The sequence below is a fragment of the Rhinoderma darwinii genome, chromosome 3 (genome assembly GCF_050947455.1).
Source record: "Rhinoderma darwinii isolate aRhiDar2 chromosome 3, aRhiDar2.hap1, whole genome shotgun sequence".
Classification (NCBI taxonomy): Eukaryota; Metazoa; Chordata; class Amphibia; order Anura; family Rhinodermatidae; genus Rhinoderma; species Rhinoderma darwinii.
The window spans coordinates 272,630,814-272,645,588 of record NC_134689.1 but is presented as its reverse complement, the minus strand read 5'-3'; the positions used below and the strand labels follow the sequence as shown (position 1 = coordinate 272,645,588).

General features: G+C 42.8%; 1 protein-coding gene across 2 annotated transcripts in view; it reads left to right on the top strand.

Moving 5' to 3' along the window:
* Positions 1 to 14,775, top strand: part of LOC142749632 (neuronal acetylcholine receptor subunit alpha-7) — a 220,231-nt gene that overhangs the window by 188,535 nt on the left and 16,921 nt on the right. Inside the window, exon 5 of one of the 2 annotated variants that reach the window (XM_075857923.1) lies at positions 4,623 to 4,702. In XM_075857923.1, the coding sequence (XP_075714038.1) occupies positions 4,623 to 4,702 (80 nt within the window). The remainder of the gene's footprint in view (positions 1 to 4,622; positions 4,703 to 14,775) is intronic. The other variant, XM_075857924.1, reaches the window with a different exon arrangement.

The following is a 14,775-nucleotide window of genomic DNA, read 5'->3' as shown; positions in this document are numbered from 1 at the left end:
GTGACATCAGGGGAAACTCCTGAAGCGGAATCCCCGTCCACAGCTTTGCAGACGCTGTGACCTGGGATTCCACTCCAGGAGAAGCCAAAAATGTCACTGTCCATAAATGGACACAAACGACAGGAGCTTCTCCTGGAGTGGAATCCCCAGTCACAGCATCGGCACTACCAACAAGGGGGCTGTGTGGCAATCCCTACCAGGGGGCTGTGTGGTGCTCCCTACCAGGGAGCTGTGTGGCGCTCCCTACCAGGGGGCTGTGGGGTGCTCTCTACAGGGGGCTATGTGGGGCTTTTTACAAGGGGACTGTGTGGCGCTCTCTACAAGGGGGCTGTGTGGCACTATCTACAAAGTGGCTGTGTGGCGATATCGACCATGGGGCTGTGTGGCGCTAACTACCAGGGGGCTGTGTGGCGCTATCTACCAGCGGGCTGTGTGGCGCTATCTACAAGGGGGCTGTGTGGCGCTACCTACAAGGGGGCTGTGTGGCACATTACCTACAAAGCGGATGTGTGGCGCTACCTACAAGGGGACTGTGTGGTGCTACCTACAAGGGGACTGTGTGGTGCTACCTACAAGTGGGCTGTGTGGCGCTACCTATTAGGGGGCTGTGTGGCGCTACCTACTAGGGGGCTGTGTGGCGCTACACAAATGGGGGCTGTGTGGCGCTACCTACAAGGTGGCTGTGTGGCGCTACCTACAAGGGGGCTGTGTGGCGCTACCTACATGGGGGCTGTGTGGCGCTACCTACAAGGTGGCTGTGTGGCGCTACCTACAAGGGGGCTGTGTGGCGCTACCTACAAGGGGGCTATGTGGCGCTACCTACAAGGGGCTGTGTGGCGCTACCTACAAGGGGCTGTGTGGTGCTACCTACCATGGGCTGTGTGGTGCTACCTACAAGGGGCTGTGTGGCACTACCTACAGGGGGTTGTGCGGCGCTAGCTTACAGGGGGATGTGCGGTGCTCTCTACAGGGGGCTGTGCGGTGCTCTCTACAGGGGGCTGTGCGACACTCTCTACAAGGGGGCTGTGTGGCTTTATCTACAGGGGGGCTGTGAGGCGCTAACTACAAGAGGGCTGTGTGGCACTATCTACAAGGGGGCTGTGTGTTGCTACCTACAAGGGGGTTGTGTGGCGCTACCTACAAGGGGGCTGTGTGGCGCTACCTACAAGAGGGCTGTGTGGCGCTACCTACAAGGGGGCTGTGTGGCGCTACCTACGAGACACTGTGTGGCGCTACCTACAAGGGGCTGTGTGGCGCTACCTACATGGGGCTGTGTGGTGCTTCCTACAAGGGACTGTGTGGCGCTACCTACAAGGGGCTGTGTGGCTCTACCTACAGGGGCTGTGTGGTGCTACCTACATGGGGAATCTGTGAGTGGTGGGCTGATGGTCATTTTACTGTGAGTGGGGGGCTGATGGTCATTTTACTGTGAGTGGGGGCTGATGGTCTTCAAGTGGTTTCCGCCTCTGACCTCCAATTGAAATTAATAGGAGGCAGAAAATACCTACGGTGCCTGTTTGGCGCTTCTTTGCCTGCGTCTTTTGCATTAACTTCAATGGCTTAAGAAAAAACGCAAAACAATTGGTCAAACAACGCTGTCAATTCTTGAAGGAGTTTTGAGGCAGATTTTTTTTGCCTTACAAAAAATGTGTGTGAACATACCCTACGAGTGTAGTGCTTGTTTTTAGCCATTTTCTGTCTTTCTCTAATCAATTTTTGGTAGAGGAGCCCTGAGAAAATTTTATTTTTCCAGTGCTGCCTCGAGTCCGTAAAGGTTGGAAAACTCTGTACTAGGCTACAGGATCTCACCGGACCATGCAAGGATCTCTTCATGGAGCTCAGTTCGTCGTGGGAACAGGGCCTAGGTGAGTACAATTTTTGTTTTTGTTTAGGGGCACTGTCTACAAGGGGGAGGTGGGGGACTGTATGGCATTGTCTTCAAGGGGGAGTTGGGGGGGGGGCTGTATGGCACGATCTACAAGGAGGAGGTGGGGGATTATGGCACTGTCTACAGGGAGGCTGTATGGCAAAATCTACAGGGGGCACTATACTGTGTGGGGGCCACTAAGTGAATATTATACTGTGTAGGGGTACTACAGGGGGCATAATACTGTGGGCACAATTAGTGGACAAAATACTGTGTCCTTGAAGGGGTTGTAATATATATTATTAAATATTATTATTATACTGTATGGGGGCACTAAAGGGGCATTATAGTTTTTTTATGGGGCATCTTTTTTTAATGATGGCGTGGGGCGCCGAAAGATCATTTTGCACGGGGCGCCATCTATCCTAAGGCCGGCCCTGGCATTGCGTCGTTGCTCTCCAGGTTGGTCCCTGTACAGATGACCTCCTGTGATGACGTCTTATCACATGTAACCACTGCAGTTAATCACAAACTGCAGCAACACATTCATAGCTGTCAATCAGTATACAGTGATGAGTCGTATTTCTGGCATAATTGCAGAAATACAGAACACGACCACTGAGCCCTCTGATTGGCTGCTTGAGTCAAATGCTGCCTGCATGTAAACAATCACCAGGAGTGCTGCCAGAGCATCAGCGCTGGATCGCTGGGTGAAAAAATATTAGAGTACTGCTTCTTTTTTCAAATTTATGTCATGTGCTGCCATTAGTAAAAAAAAAAAAGTTAGGAACGCGGACAACCCGTTTAATGTTGTCGTAGTATTACTGATATGGCTAATTACTTGGCTTGGTCAAGTCCAGAGCAGAAGCCACTCTTTCTTAGCAGCCCTCTGCTCTGGCTAGCTCAGAGGGTCTCAAGCATGTGACCCCACTTTATGACATCCATATGCAAAAGGGTTATCTTATTATGGTACTTTTAAGTGCTGATAAAGACATATTGATGGTGTCCTTTTTTCCATATGAAAATTATGACCGCTCGTAAAGCAGCGTTAATTCAGTTTTTTATTATTATTATAGTAGTCTGGCAGTGCATCCATCCTCTTAGCACAAGGTAAAATGTGGCCATATGTTTAACTACCCATTATGTGAAAATAAAACTGCCTTATAAATTGACTATATTTTTCCTTTAATTCTCCCCTTAGTAACATATCCAGATTACAGATCTATAAGTAATTAGAAAATCTAATAAGGAGTCTGACATTCAGATTTACTTTCTGATGGAAGACTGCAGTGTCTTCTAGAGATTAGGACCACATCCAGACTGCTACTAACAAATAATCAGTAAGGGCACATCGCAGATATTTTCAGTCTAGGCCAATGTTCAGACTTCTATTTAATTTTCCCCATCCCTCACGTAATGGACTCATTGTGAATCAAGATAATTACTATATTCAATTAGCCTTCCAAGACTTGGTTTTTGTATCATTATCAGTAGCAAGATAACGCCCTTCAGGGGTGGCATAGCACTGACCTTTCCATTTGAAGCTTTCCAGATAATGTTCCAACTAGTATATGTCATATTTCCTTGATAACATCTGCCCAGTTCTCTCTTGCTTGACTTCTTTATGAAATATAGATTTAATTGTGACATTATCCATCACATCTTGCTTCAAGGCTCCATAAACTTTGTTTTTGCTATTATGATACACAATTTTTAATACAATACACGTGGCTACATGCAAAACGGTGTTTGTCTTGAAATATTATATTTAAAAAAACTATAAATTTATTGGATTTAGTGCCAAATAGTGCAAAGCCCTGGACTCATATTATATTCACTCACATTGGTCCCTGTCCCCATTAGGTTTACATACTAATTTCTTTATTTAATTTGCATACACACACACAGGCTAATTTCATGAGTCTAAGGGCCAATGCACACTACTGTATTACCAGTCTGTATAACCTCTAAGTTGGCACCCATAGTAGTTTATGGGCTCTTTTACACAGAATTTTTTTTTCGGTAAGATTCCATATGAATAAGACTGACATAAATTGTGCCATGATCCATCGGATGCTGTATTACGGGGATACTCTCCCTTGAAAGCATTGAGGAGTGCCTACAGCGTCATAGTACAGAGAAGCAGGGACTCCATGCGCCATTGTACAGGAACAGTGTACACAGCTCTGCTTTATACATACATGGGGCCTAAACTCTGTGCAGATATTGTCTTGATCTTGTCAGATATTGTCCACAGATGTTGTCTGGATACATTCGCAGATACCGGTCTGCATTATAGAGGGCAAATATTGTCCCCAGAGTTGCAAGTCAACACTGCTACTATGTTATAAGGTTGTAGGGAAGCAGCATTGCCTTGCAACATTGCTTCCCTACAACCTAATGACACAATATAGCCACATTTTTGTTATTTTAACTGTTACTTTTATTATGTAAGGTCAGGAGAGGGAAACCGATAAATTACTTTCTCTAGCTTAAACACTTTGTGCCACTGTACATGAAAAATTCTTTAATCCAAACAAATTGTATTTCTCAAAAACACTCATTGAAAATGACAACAGAGACAGGAAACCTGTAGGTAACACATGGTAAATGACATGTAATTATCGGTAAAGAATAATGCAATTTAGTCACAAGTTTATCAAGACTTCAGTGTAAAGAGACAGCTCCGGCTTGTAAGATATTGATTTATAATCACTGGTTGCCACTTTCTCACCATTTATGTTATATTTTGTAGTGCAGATGAAAGATTTGATGCTTCATTTCATACTAATGTACTAGTGAACTCATCTGGACATTGCCAGTATTTACCGCCAGGTAGGATGACAATTTTTTTTTATTATTCCATGTTGTGTACTGTTCTTCTGCATGTAATCTGTTTATGAAGGAGCAAGCAAGCAATGGATTTCAATACGAGATCACCATGGTGGACATTTCTTGCCTCTTGCTGCATTTGTAAAGTATAATGTGTAATAATGTTCCAATCCAAAAGCATTCTTCTAAAGATGTACATACACACTAGACAAAGCATATCTGGACCTGCCGTAATGGACCGCCCTCCCCTCCCCCGAAATGTGTATGGGGGCCTCCAGACTCTTCCCCAATAGCAGATGTCACGTGAAGAAGACATCTCCAACCCATGATCCTTTGTTCACATTTGAGATAAGCTGTTGCAAGTTTTCATCTGGCAACGGCTTATTCCCCTTTGCCCTTTGAGATAAAAACATACATGCTCGACCAAGTTGTGCATGCATGTTTATGGGGAGTCGGGAGAAATAACTGTGGGCCGAATGAGCGTTCTGTCAAATTATTCAATGTGTACGGCCAGCTTAAGGTATTTTTTAAAGTCTTTAGAGACTCTAGTTGTCTTTATGACTTACATCATTGATGCATCAACAGATTTATTCAGATGGGTGGAATAACCTTTACTCAATATGATTAGACTATTTACAGTAATACAACGGGTTATGTGAGCTGGTTTTAAATATAGTCTGCCACTGGTTTCTTACTTGTAAAATGCAAATACTAGGGTGACCCTAGCAGTTGGCAGATATGTATTAAATATAGAAAAAACCAAATGTGCCTGAGGCACACTGAAAATCGATTTCCCAACTGCTAATCAGTGTAATTAAAATATAACTTTTAATATTTTTGCCATTAAAGATGTCCAAGGGGACATAACATTCAGCACGAACAGTTAAAATTAGTAGCCAGTATTGCTCTAGCACACGCTTGTTTCCACTCGATCTGCATGTATTGCCAGACGGAGTGTAAGGTACTCAGATTGCAGAGTATCAGGTCGGCAGCTGCAGACTGCCGAGCTTTAGTGGATAGGATATGGTATGGTATGCGTGCTTAGGATTACCACGCAAGCTAGGCTCTTTAAAATTGTAAATTTAGCCCCCCCGACATGTTTCGCTGTCAACACAGCGTCCTCAGGGGATCAAAACGGGGCTAGTGAGCGCGCGTATGAATTGTCAAACCCTTTAAACATTTCGATTTGCATCACACAAGATTCACCTGTGTGAGAACCAATAGGAGCTCTGTACAGAGGACGAGCCTCCATAGTGTAAGATTGGCGTTTACGCCAGCCAATGTGAAAGCCATATATATGACCAGTTACGATGCGCCGAGTGCGCATGGGCACTAGAATCACAACTGGACTTAGAAATTTTTCTGAGTTAACCATTGTAAACGGCGCCTGCGCACAGGAGTCCTGCAGGGTCTTAGCCGATATCAACATTATCAGTGATAGATGCGCATGTCTAGGCTCTTAGAAAAAGAGCAAGCTCTCAGAATAGTAGCACTAGATGAGTCCCCGTAGTAGAGACTTGACAGAAGTCATAACAGAAAACGTATAGATGGCCAATTTAACGCATTGGCACTATGGTCACGGTCAGACTTAGTCAGCTCTCCACATATATGTACATATTAGAGATCTGACTGGCTCGACAGCGCATGCGTGTATCGGACCTGGACTTAGCCGATTTTGCCATCTATGAAGATTTACAAGTGCATGTCTAGTCTCTAGTTAGATTCGGGAGAAATCAATAGGGCGCGCGTGCGCACCAGGGTCCAAAAGGGACTTAGACGATGTTTTGGATAGTGGTCTGAGTATGTTCGGGACGCAGAGGTCCCACAATTCACAGTTAGACTCAAGTTAAAGGTTAGGACGTAAGAATTTAGTGCGCATGTCTGGGCACTCAGAGGATACAGCAGCAGGGATCGTTCCCATCAAAAGGTGAGTATTACAGTATATATATATGTTGTCCACACTGCAAGTTTAGCCTATAGGTTAGGTCATTATCCACAAAGGGCATGGCTCAACTACAATCTCTTGGTTCGAGTAGAGGGAGAATAGAGGGGGGAAGACAATTCGTCCAAATGGACATACATGACACTTGAATTATCAGTATAAGGATATATTGTCTCTTTTTCAATAGAGGTACGATTGGTCATAGTGACCAGATGACAGCTGTCAGTGTGTATATATACATCAGGTGTGGCATTCTAAGTTGGGGCAATTATAGAAAGGCTACGAAGGTGAATCCCTCATTTAGCCCATTTGGGCTTAAGGATCTAAGCCTATGAATCCATTTGGCTTCTTCTTGCAGTAACTTTTTATCAAGATTGCCTGCTCTGGGGCCCAACTTGACTTGGGTGATGCCCCAAAATTTAAGAGCATTGATGTCTCCTTGATGGTAAGATCTAATGTGTTTAGAAAGAGGTGTGTCTTCTTTCATATTAATCGTACTTTTATGCTTCGAAATCCTTCTACGGAGTTGTTGAATGGTCTTGCCCACGTATAGTTTTGGGCAAGAGCACTGTGCAGCATAGACAATACCACTACTTTGACAATTGATGAATTGTTTAATGGTAAAAATCTTACCATCGACTGGGTTGGAGAAGGTTTTGGTCGTCGGCATCAAGGGGCAAAAGGAGCATCTGCCACAGGGAAATGATCCCTGTATTGGGGGCGGAAGCCAAGTTTTTTGTAAAGTTAGTGGTCTCGAATAGTGGCTATGTGTCAAGTATTCACGGAGGTTCTTACCTCTCCGATATGTGACATTGGGAATGTTGGAGATTGTGTCACAGAGGTCAGTGTCTGTTAGTAGAATAGACCAGTGTCTCTTTAAGATGTTTTTAATTTGATATGAGCAATTGTCAAAATTCCCTATACATCTGATAAGGGGAGATTGTTTGCTACCATCAAGAGCATGTTTTTCATTCTCCTTTTTACCGTGCAGTAGATCATCCCTAGATGTTGCCCTCGCCCTTGCATAGGCTCTATGCAGAGTTTTCTTTGGGTATCCACGTGCAAGGAATTTATTATATAGAGTATCACATTCCATTTGAAAGGTGGTTTCTTCAGAGCAATTTCTTTTTGCTCTTAAGTACTGTCCAATTGGGATACCTTTTTTGAGAGCCGGCGGATGATAACTTCCCCAATGCAGGAAACTATTTGTTGCAGTCTCCTTTCTATAGATATTAGTTTGGACAGCCCCACCAGGGTCCAGGGAAATTTTTAGATCCAAAAAATTAATTTCATTTGCGTGTATAGTGTAGGTGAATTTCATCCCAATATGATTATTATTGATGACATCCATGAAATCAGAGAAGAGAACAGTGTCTCCCTCCCAGAAGACAAGTATGTCATCTATGTATCTACCCCAGAAAGAGATGTGACAAGTGAAGGGGAGTAAATCCTCGTTAAAAATTAAAGTGTCCTCCCACCATCCTAAAAATAAGTTGGCATAAGTGGGTGCACAAACAGTGCCCATGGCCGTGCCTTTGAGTTGGTGATAGAATTTGTTATCGAAAAGAAAATAATTGTGTGTGAGTAGGAATTGTAATAGGGATATAGTGAAATTATTGTGTGCCTGAAACTGAGTCCCCTTAGTGCTCAAAAAGTGTCGTACAGCACCAAGGCCCAGATCATGGTTGATGTTAGTGTACAGTGACTCGACATCAATAGTAGCTATTAGCGTGGTGGAAGATACATTAATCCCCTGGATCCTGGTGAGGGTGTCCTTGGTATCTCGTAGAAAAGAGGGTAGGGCTGCAACAAAGGGTGACAGGATTTCGTTTACATATGTACTTATGCCTTGCGTTAAGTTGTCATTACCGGAGACAATTGGTCTACCAGGTATTGGTGTAACGTTTTTGTGTATTTTGGGCAGGGCGTAGAAAGTCGCCAGAGTAGGTGTGGAGTTATATACAGATTTAAATTCTTCAGATGATATTAGTCCATTGGACCTTGCATTAATCAGTAAGGTATGTAATTCAGATAGATATCGTTCCGTCGGATTTCCATCTAGTACCTTATATGTAGATGTATCATTGAGGAGTCTCTGGACCATCGAGACATAGTCTTTAGGATTAAGAATAACAATATTGCCCCCTTTGTCAGAGGGTTTAAATATAATTTCTTCATTTTTGCTGAGTTCATCTAATGCTGTTTTCTCTGATTTACTAAGGTTACTTCGAGATTTTTGTTTATGCAATTGAAGTTTCTTTAGATCCGCACTAACCATTTTAACAAATATATCGATATGTGGATATTGCGATATTGGAGGTGTTAATCGTGACTTCGGTCGTAATGAGGAGAAAGGGCCAATAGCCATATCAGCTGGGTATTCATTTTCATTTGCTAGCTCTTCTAGTGCATGTAAAGTAGTCAGTTCAGTGTGATTAAATGCAGTATTATCATCAGATTTATTCTTGAAATATTTATGTAAGGCAAGCTTTCTTGCAAATAGATTGACATCTTTAGTCCAAGTGAATTCATCAAAATTCGGAGTGGGAGTATATGATAGGCCTTTACATAAAAGCAATTTTTGCTGTGGGCTAAGTTCAAATTGTGAAAGATTTACTACTTGCATATCATCTGACAGGCGATTTACACTATGTGTCATTTGGTCTGGCTCCATGGTGTGTTGTGCAGACCTAAAAAAGGAATCGCAGAGAAAGTGTTTGTGGGTGCTGAGGCTGAGGGGCCCACATTTCCCAAGTTCATAGCATTCCTCATAGGGCCATCCGCATATTTCCCCACGGAGAATGGGGTACTGGGTGTCACCGTTGTGGGTATATGGGGCGCTGAGGAGATTGAGGAGGTAGCATGTGTAGAGATAGCTGAGATAGCCGAAGTGGCGGTACGTTGCCCGTTGTGAGCTGTCCATATTGATGGTATGCCCTTAGGGCCAGTAGGTGTTCTTTTTGACGGGTTATATTTTCTATTTTTTATTTTTCGTTTGGCTCCTAATCTATTGTCGTCAGACAGAAATCTAGAATCTTCTGTACCAGATACGTCTGACTCAGAGATGTCTACAGATCTGTTGTCACGATTTTGAAAGGGGGTGGAGGGGGCACGGCTACGATATGTGTATATCTGACCTGTATCGAAATCTCTGCGGTCTCTGATATATTTCCTATGTTTTCTCTCCTTTATTTCTCTCTGTAGATATTCAATGTTTTTTTGTAGTTTTATTTCACATTCACTATATTCTGGTGTTGAACTGAAAGTCTGGATGTCTTGAATTTCAAGACATCCAGACTTTCAGTTCAACACCAGAATATATAGATAAAACTACAAAAAAACATTGAATATCTACAGAGAGAAATAAAGGAGAGAAAACATAGGAAATATATCAGAGACCGCAGAGATTTCGATACAGGTCAGATATACACATATCGTAGCCGTGCCCCCTCCACCCCCTTTCAAAATCGTGACAACAGATCTGTAGACATCTCTGAGTCAGACGTATCTGGCACAGAAGATTCTAGATTTCTGTCTGACGACAATAGATTAGGAGCCAAACGAAAAATAAAAAATAGAAAATATAACCCGTCAAAAAGAACACCTACTGGCCCTAAGGGCATACCATCAATATGGACAGCTCACAACGGGCAACGTACCGCCACTTCGGCTATCTCAGCTATCTCTACACATGCTACCTCCTCAATCTCCTCAGCGCCCCATATACCCACAACGGTGACACCCAGTACCCCATTCTCCGTGGGGAAATATGCGGATGGCCCTATGAGGAATGCTATGAACTTGGGAAATGTGGGCCCCTCAGCCTCAGCACCCACAAACACTTTCTCTGCGATTCCTTTTTTAGGTCTGCACAACACACCATGGAGCCAGACCAAATGACACATAGTGTAAATCGCCTGTCAGATGATATGCAAGTAGTAAATCTTTCACAATTTGAACTTAGCCCACAGCAAAAATTGCTTTTATGTAAAGGCCTATCATATACTCCCACTCCGAATTTTGATGAATTCACTTGGACTAAAGATGTCAATCTATTTGCAAGAAAGCTTGCCTTACATAAATATTTCAAGAATAAATCTGATGATAATACTGCATTTAATCACACTGAACTGACTACTTTACATGCACTAGAAGAGCTAGCAAATGAAAATGAATACCCAGCTGATATGGCTATTGGCCCTTTCTCCTCATTACGACCGAAGTCACGATTAACACCTCCAATATCGCAATATCCACATATCGATATATTTGTTAAAATGGTTAGTGCGGATCTAAAGAAACTTCAATTGCATAAACAAAAATCTCGAAGTAACCTTAGTAAATCAGAGAAAACAGCATTAGATGAACTCAGCAAAAATGAAGAAATTATATTTAAACCCTCTGACAAAGGGGGCAATATTGTTATTCTTAATCCTAAAGACTATGTCTCGATGGTCCAGAGACTCCTCAATGATACATCTACATATAAGGTACTAGATGGAAATCCGACGGAACGATATCTATCTGAATTACATACCTTACTGATTAATGCAAGGTCCAATGGACTAATATCATCTGAAGAATTTAAATCTGTATATAACTCCACACCTACTCTGGCGACTTTCTACGCCCTGCCCAAAATACACAAAAACGTTACACCAATACCTGGTAGACCAATTGTCTCCGGTAATGACAACTTAACGCAAGGCATAAGTACATATGTAAACGAAATCCTGTCACCCTTTGTTGCAGCCCTACCCTCTTTTCTACGAGATACCAAGGACACCCTCACCAGGATCCAGGGGATTAATGTATCTTCCACCACGCTAATAGCTACTATTGATGTCGAGTCACTGTACACTAACATCAACCATGATCTGGGCCTTGGTGCTGTACGACACTTTTTGAGCACTAAGGGGACTCAGTTTCAGGCACACAATAATTTCACTATATCCCTATTACAATTCCTACTCACACACAATTATTTTCTTTTCGATAACAAATTCTATCACCAACTCAAAGGCACGGCCATGGGCACTGTTTGTGCACCCACTTATGCCAACTTATTTTTAGGATGGTGGGAGGACACTTTAATTTTTAACGAGGATTTACTCCCCTTCACTTGTCACATCTCTTTCTGGGGTAGATACATAGATGACATACTTGTCTTCTGGGAGGGAGACACTGTTCTCTTCTCTGATTTCATGGATGTCATCAATAATAATCATATTGGGATGAAATTCACCTACACTATACACGCAAATGAAATTAATTTTTTGGATCTAAAAATTTCCCTGGACCCTGGTGGGGCTGTCCAAACTAATATCTATAGAAAGGAGACTGCAACAAATAGTTTCCTGCATTGGGGAAGTTATCATCCGCCGGCTCTCAAAAAAGGTATCCCAATTGGACAGTACTTAAGAGCAAAAAGAAATTGCTCTGAAGAAACCACCTTTCAAATGGAATGTGATACTCTATATAATAAATTCCTTGCACGTGGATACCCAAAGAAAACTCTGCATAGAGCCTATGCAAGGGCGAGGGCAACATCTAGGGATGATCTACTGCACGGTAAAAAGGAGAATGAAAAACATGCTCTTGATGGTAGCAAACAATCTCCCCTTATCAGATGTATAGGGAATTTTGACAATTGCTCATATCAAATTAAAAACATCTTAAAGAGACACTGGTCTATTCTACTAACAGACACTGACCTCTGTGACACAATCTCCAACATTCCCAATGTCACATATCGGAGAGGTAAGAACCTCCGTGAATACTTGACACATAGCCACTATTCGAGACCACTAACTTTACAAAAAACTTGGCTTCCGCCCCCAATACAGGGATCATTTCCCTGTGGCAGATGCTCCTTTTGCCTCTTGATGCCGACGACCAAAACCTTCTCCAACCCAGTCGATGGTAAGATTTTTACCATTAAACAATTCATCAATTGTCAAAGTAGTGGTATTGTCTATGCTGCACAGTGCTCTTGCCCAAAACTATACGTGGGCAAGACCATTCAACAACTCCGTAGAAGGATTTCGAAGCATAAAAGTACGATTAATATGAAAGAAGACACACCTCTTTCTAAACACATTAGATCTTACCATCAAGGAGACATCAATGCTCTTAAATTTTGGGGCATCACCCAAGTCAAGTTGGGCCCCAGAGCAGGCAATCTTGATAAAAAGTTACTGCAAGAAGAAGCCAAATGGATTCATAGGCTTAGATCCTTAAGCCCAAATGGGCTAAATGAGGGATTCACCTTCGTAGCCTTTCTATAATTGCCCCAACTTAGAATGCCACACCTGATGTATATATACACACTGACAGCTGTCATCTGGTCACTATGACCAATCGTACCTCTATTGAAAAAGAGACAATATATCCTTATACTGATAATTCAAGTGTCATGTATGTCCATTTGGACGAATTGTCTTCCCCCCTCTATTCTCCCTCTACTCGAACCAAGAGATTGTAGTTGAGCCATGCCCTTTGTGGATAATGACCTAACCTATAGGCTAAACTTGCAGTGTGGACAACATATATATATACTGTAATACTCACCTTTTGATGGGAACGATCCCTGCTGCTGTATCCTCTGAGTGCCCAGACATGCGCACTAAATTCTTACGTCCTAACCTTTAACTTGAGTCTAACTGTGAATTGTGGGACCTCTGCGTCCCGAACATACTCAGACCACTATCCAAAACATCGTCTAAGTCCCTTTTGGACCCTGGTGCGCACGCGCGCCCTATTGATTTCTCCCGAATCTAACTAGAGACTAGACATGCACTTGTAAATCTTCATAGATGGCAAAATCGGCTAAGTCCAGGTCCGATACACGCATGCGCTGTCGAGCCAGTCAGATCTCTAATATGTACATATATGTGGAGAGCTGACTAAGTCTGACCGTGACCATAGTGCCAATGCGTTAAATTGGCCATCTATACGTTTTCTGTTATGACTTCTGTCAAGTCTCTACTACGGGGACTCATCTAGTGCTACTATTCTGAGAGCTTGCTCTTTTTCTAAGAGCCTAGACATGCGCATCTATCACTGATAATGTTGATATCGGCTAAGACCCTGCAGGACTCCTGTGCGCAGGCGCCGTTTACAATGGTTAACTCAGAAAAATTTCTAAGTCCAGTTGTGATTCTAGTGCCCATGCGCACTCGGCGCATCGTAACTGGTCATATATATGGCTTTCACATTGGCTGGCGTAAACGCCAATCTTACACTATGGAGGCTCGTCCTCTGTACAGAGCTCCTATTGGTTCTCACACAGGTGAATCTTGTGTGATGCAAATCGAAATGTTTAAAGGGTTTGACAATTCATACGCGCGCTCACTAGCCCCGTTTTGATCCCCTGAGGACGCTGTGTTGACAGCGAAACATGTCGGGGGGGCTAAATTTACAATTTTAAAGAGCCTAGCTTGCGTGGTAATCCTAAGCACGCATACCATACCATATCCTATCCACTAAAGCTCGGCAGTCTGCAGCTGCCGACCTGATACTCTGCAATCTGAGTACCTTACACTCCGTCTGGCAATACATGCAGATCGAGTGGAAACAAGCGTGTGCTAGAGCAATACTGGCTACTAATTTTAACTGTTCGTGCTGAATGTTATGTCCCCTTGGACATCTTTAATGGCAAAAATATTAAAAGTTATATTTTAATTACACTGATTAGCAGTTGGGAAATCGATTTTCAGTGTGCCTCAGGCACATTTGGTTTTTTCTATACTTACTTGTAAAATGAACACAGAGAAGTACACAGATTTTTTTTTTAGTCCAGCAGTCCCTAACTTTCTTTTAACCATATTCAAATGTAATAGTAGGGTACAGCAGAAAGTCAAAATATATATTGTTAAGCAATTGTTAAATTACCTAAAATTATGCTGACTGTTACCCAGTTCCAGTAATGCTATGACATCTCTGATGTCATTGGTATACCACAGTATCTACAGCTCACCGCAGCTAGGCCATGTTCACACGTGGCAGAATTTTTCCGCTGCAAATGTTGGTGCAGATTTGGGGCAATTACGCCATGAATCTGCACCAACATTTGCATATTTGACAGGTAATTCAGACGTTGCAAATATCACAGTGGATTTGCCACAGATTTCAG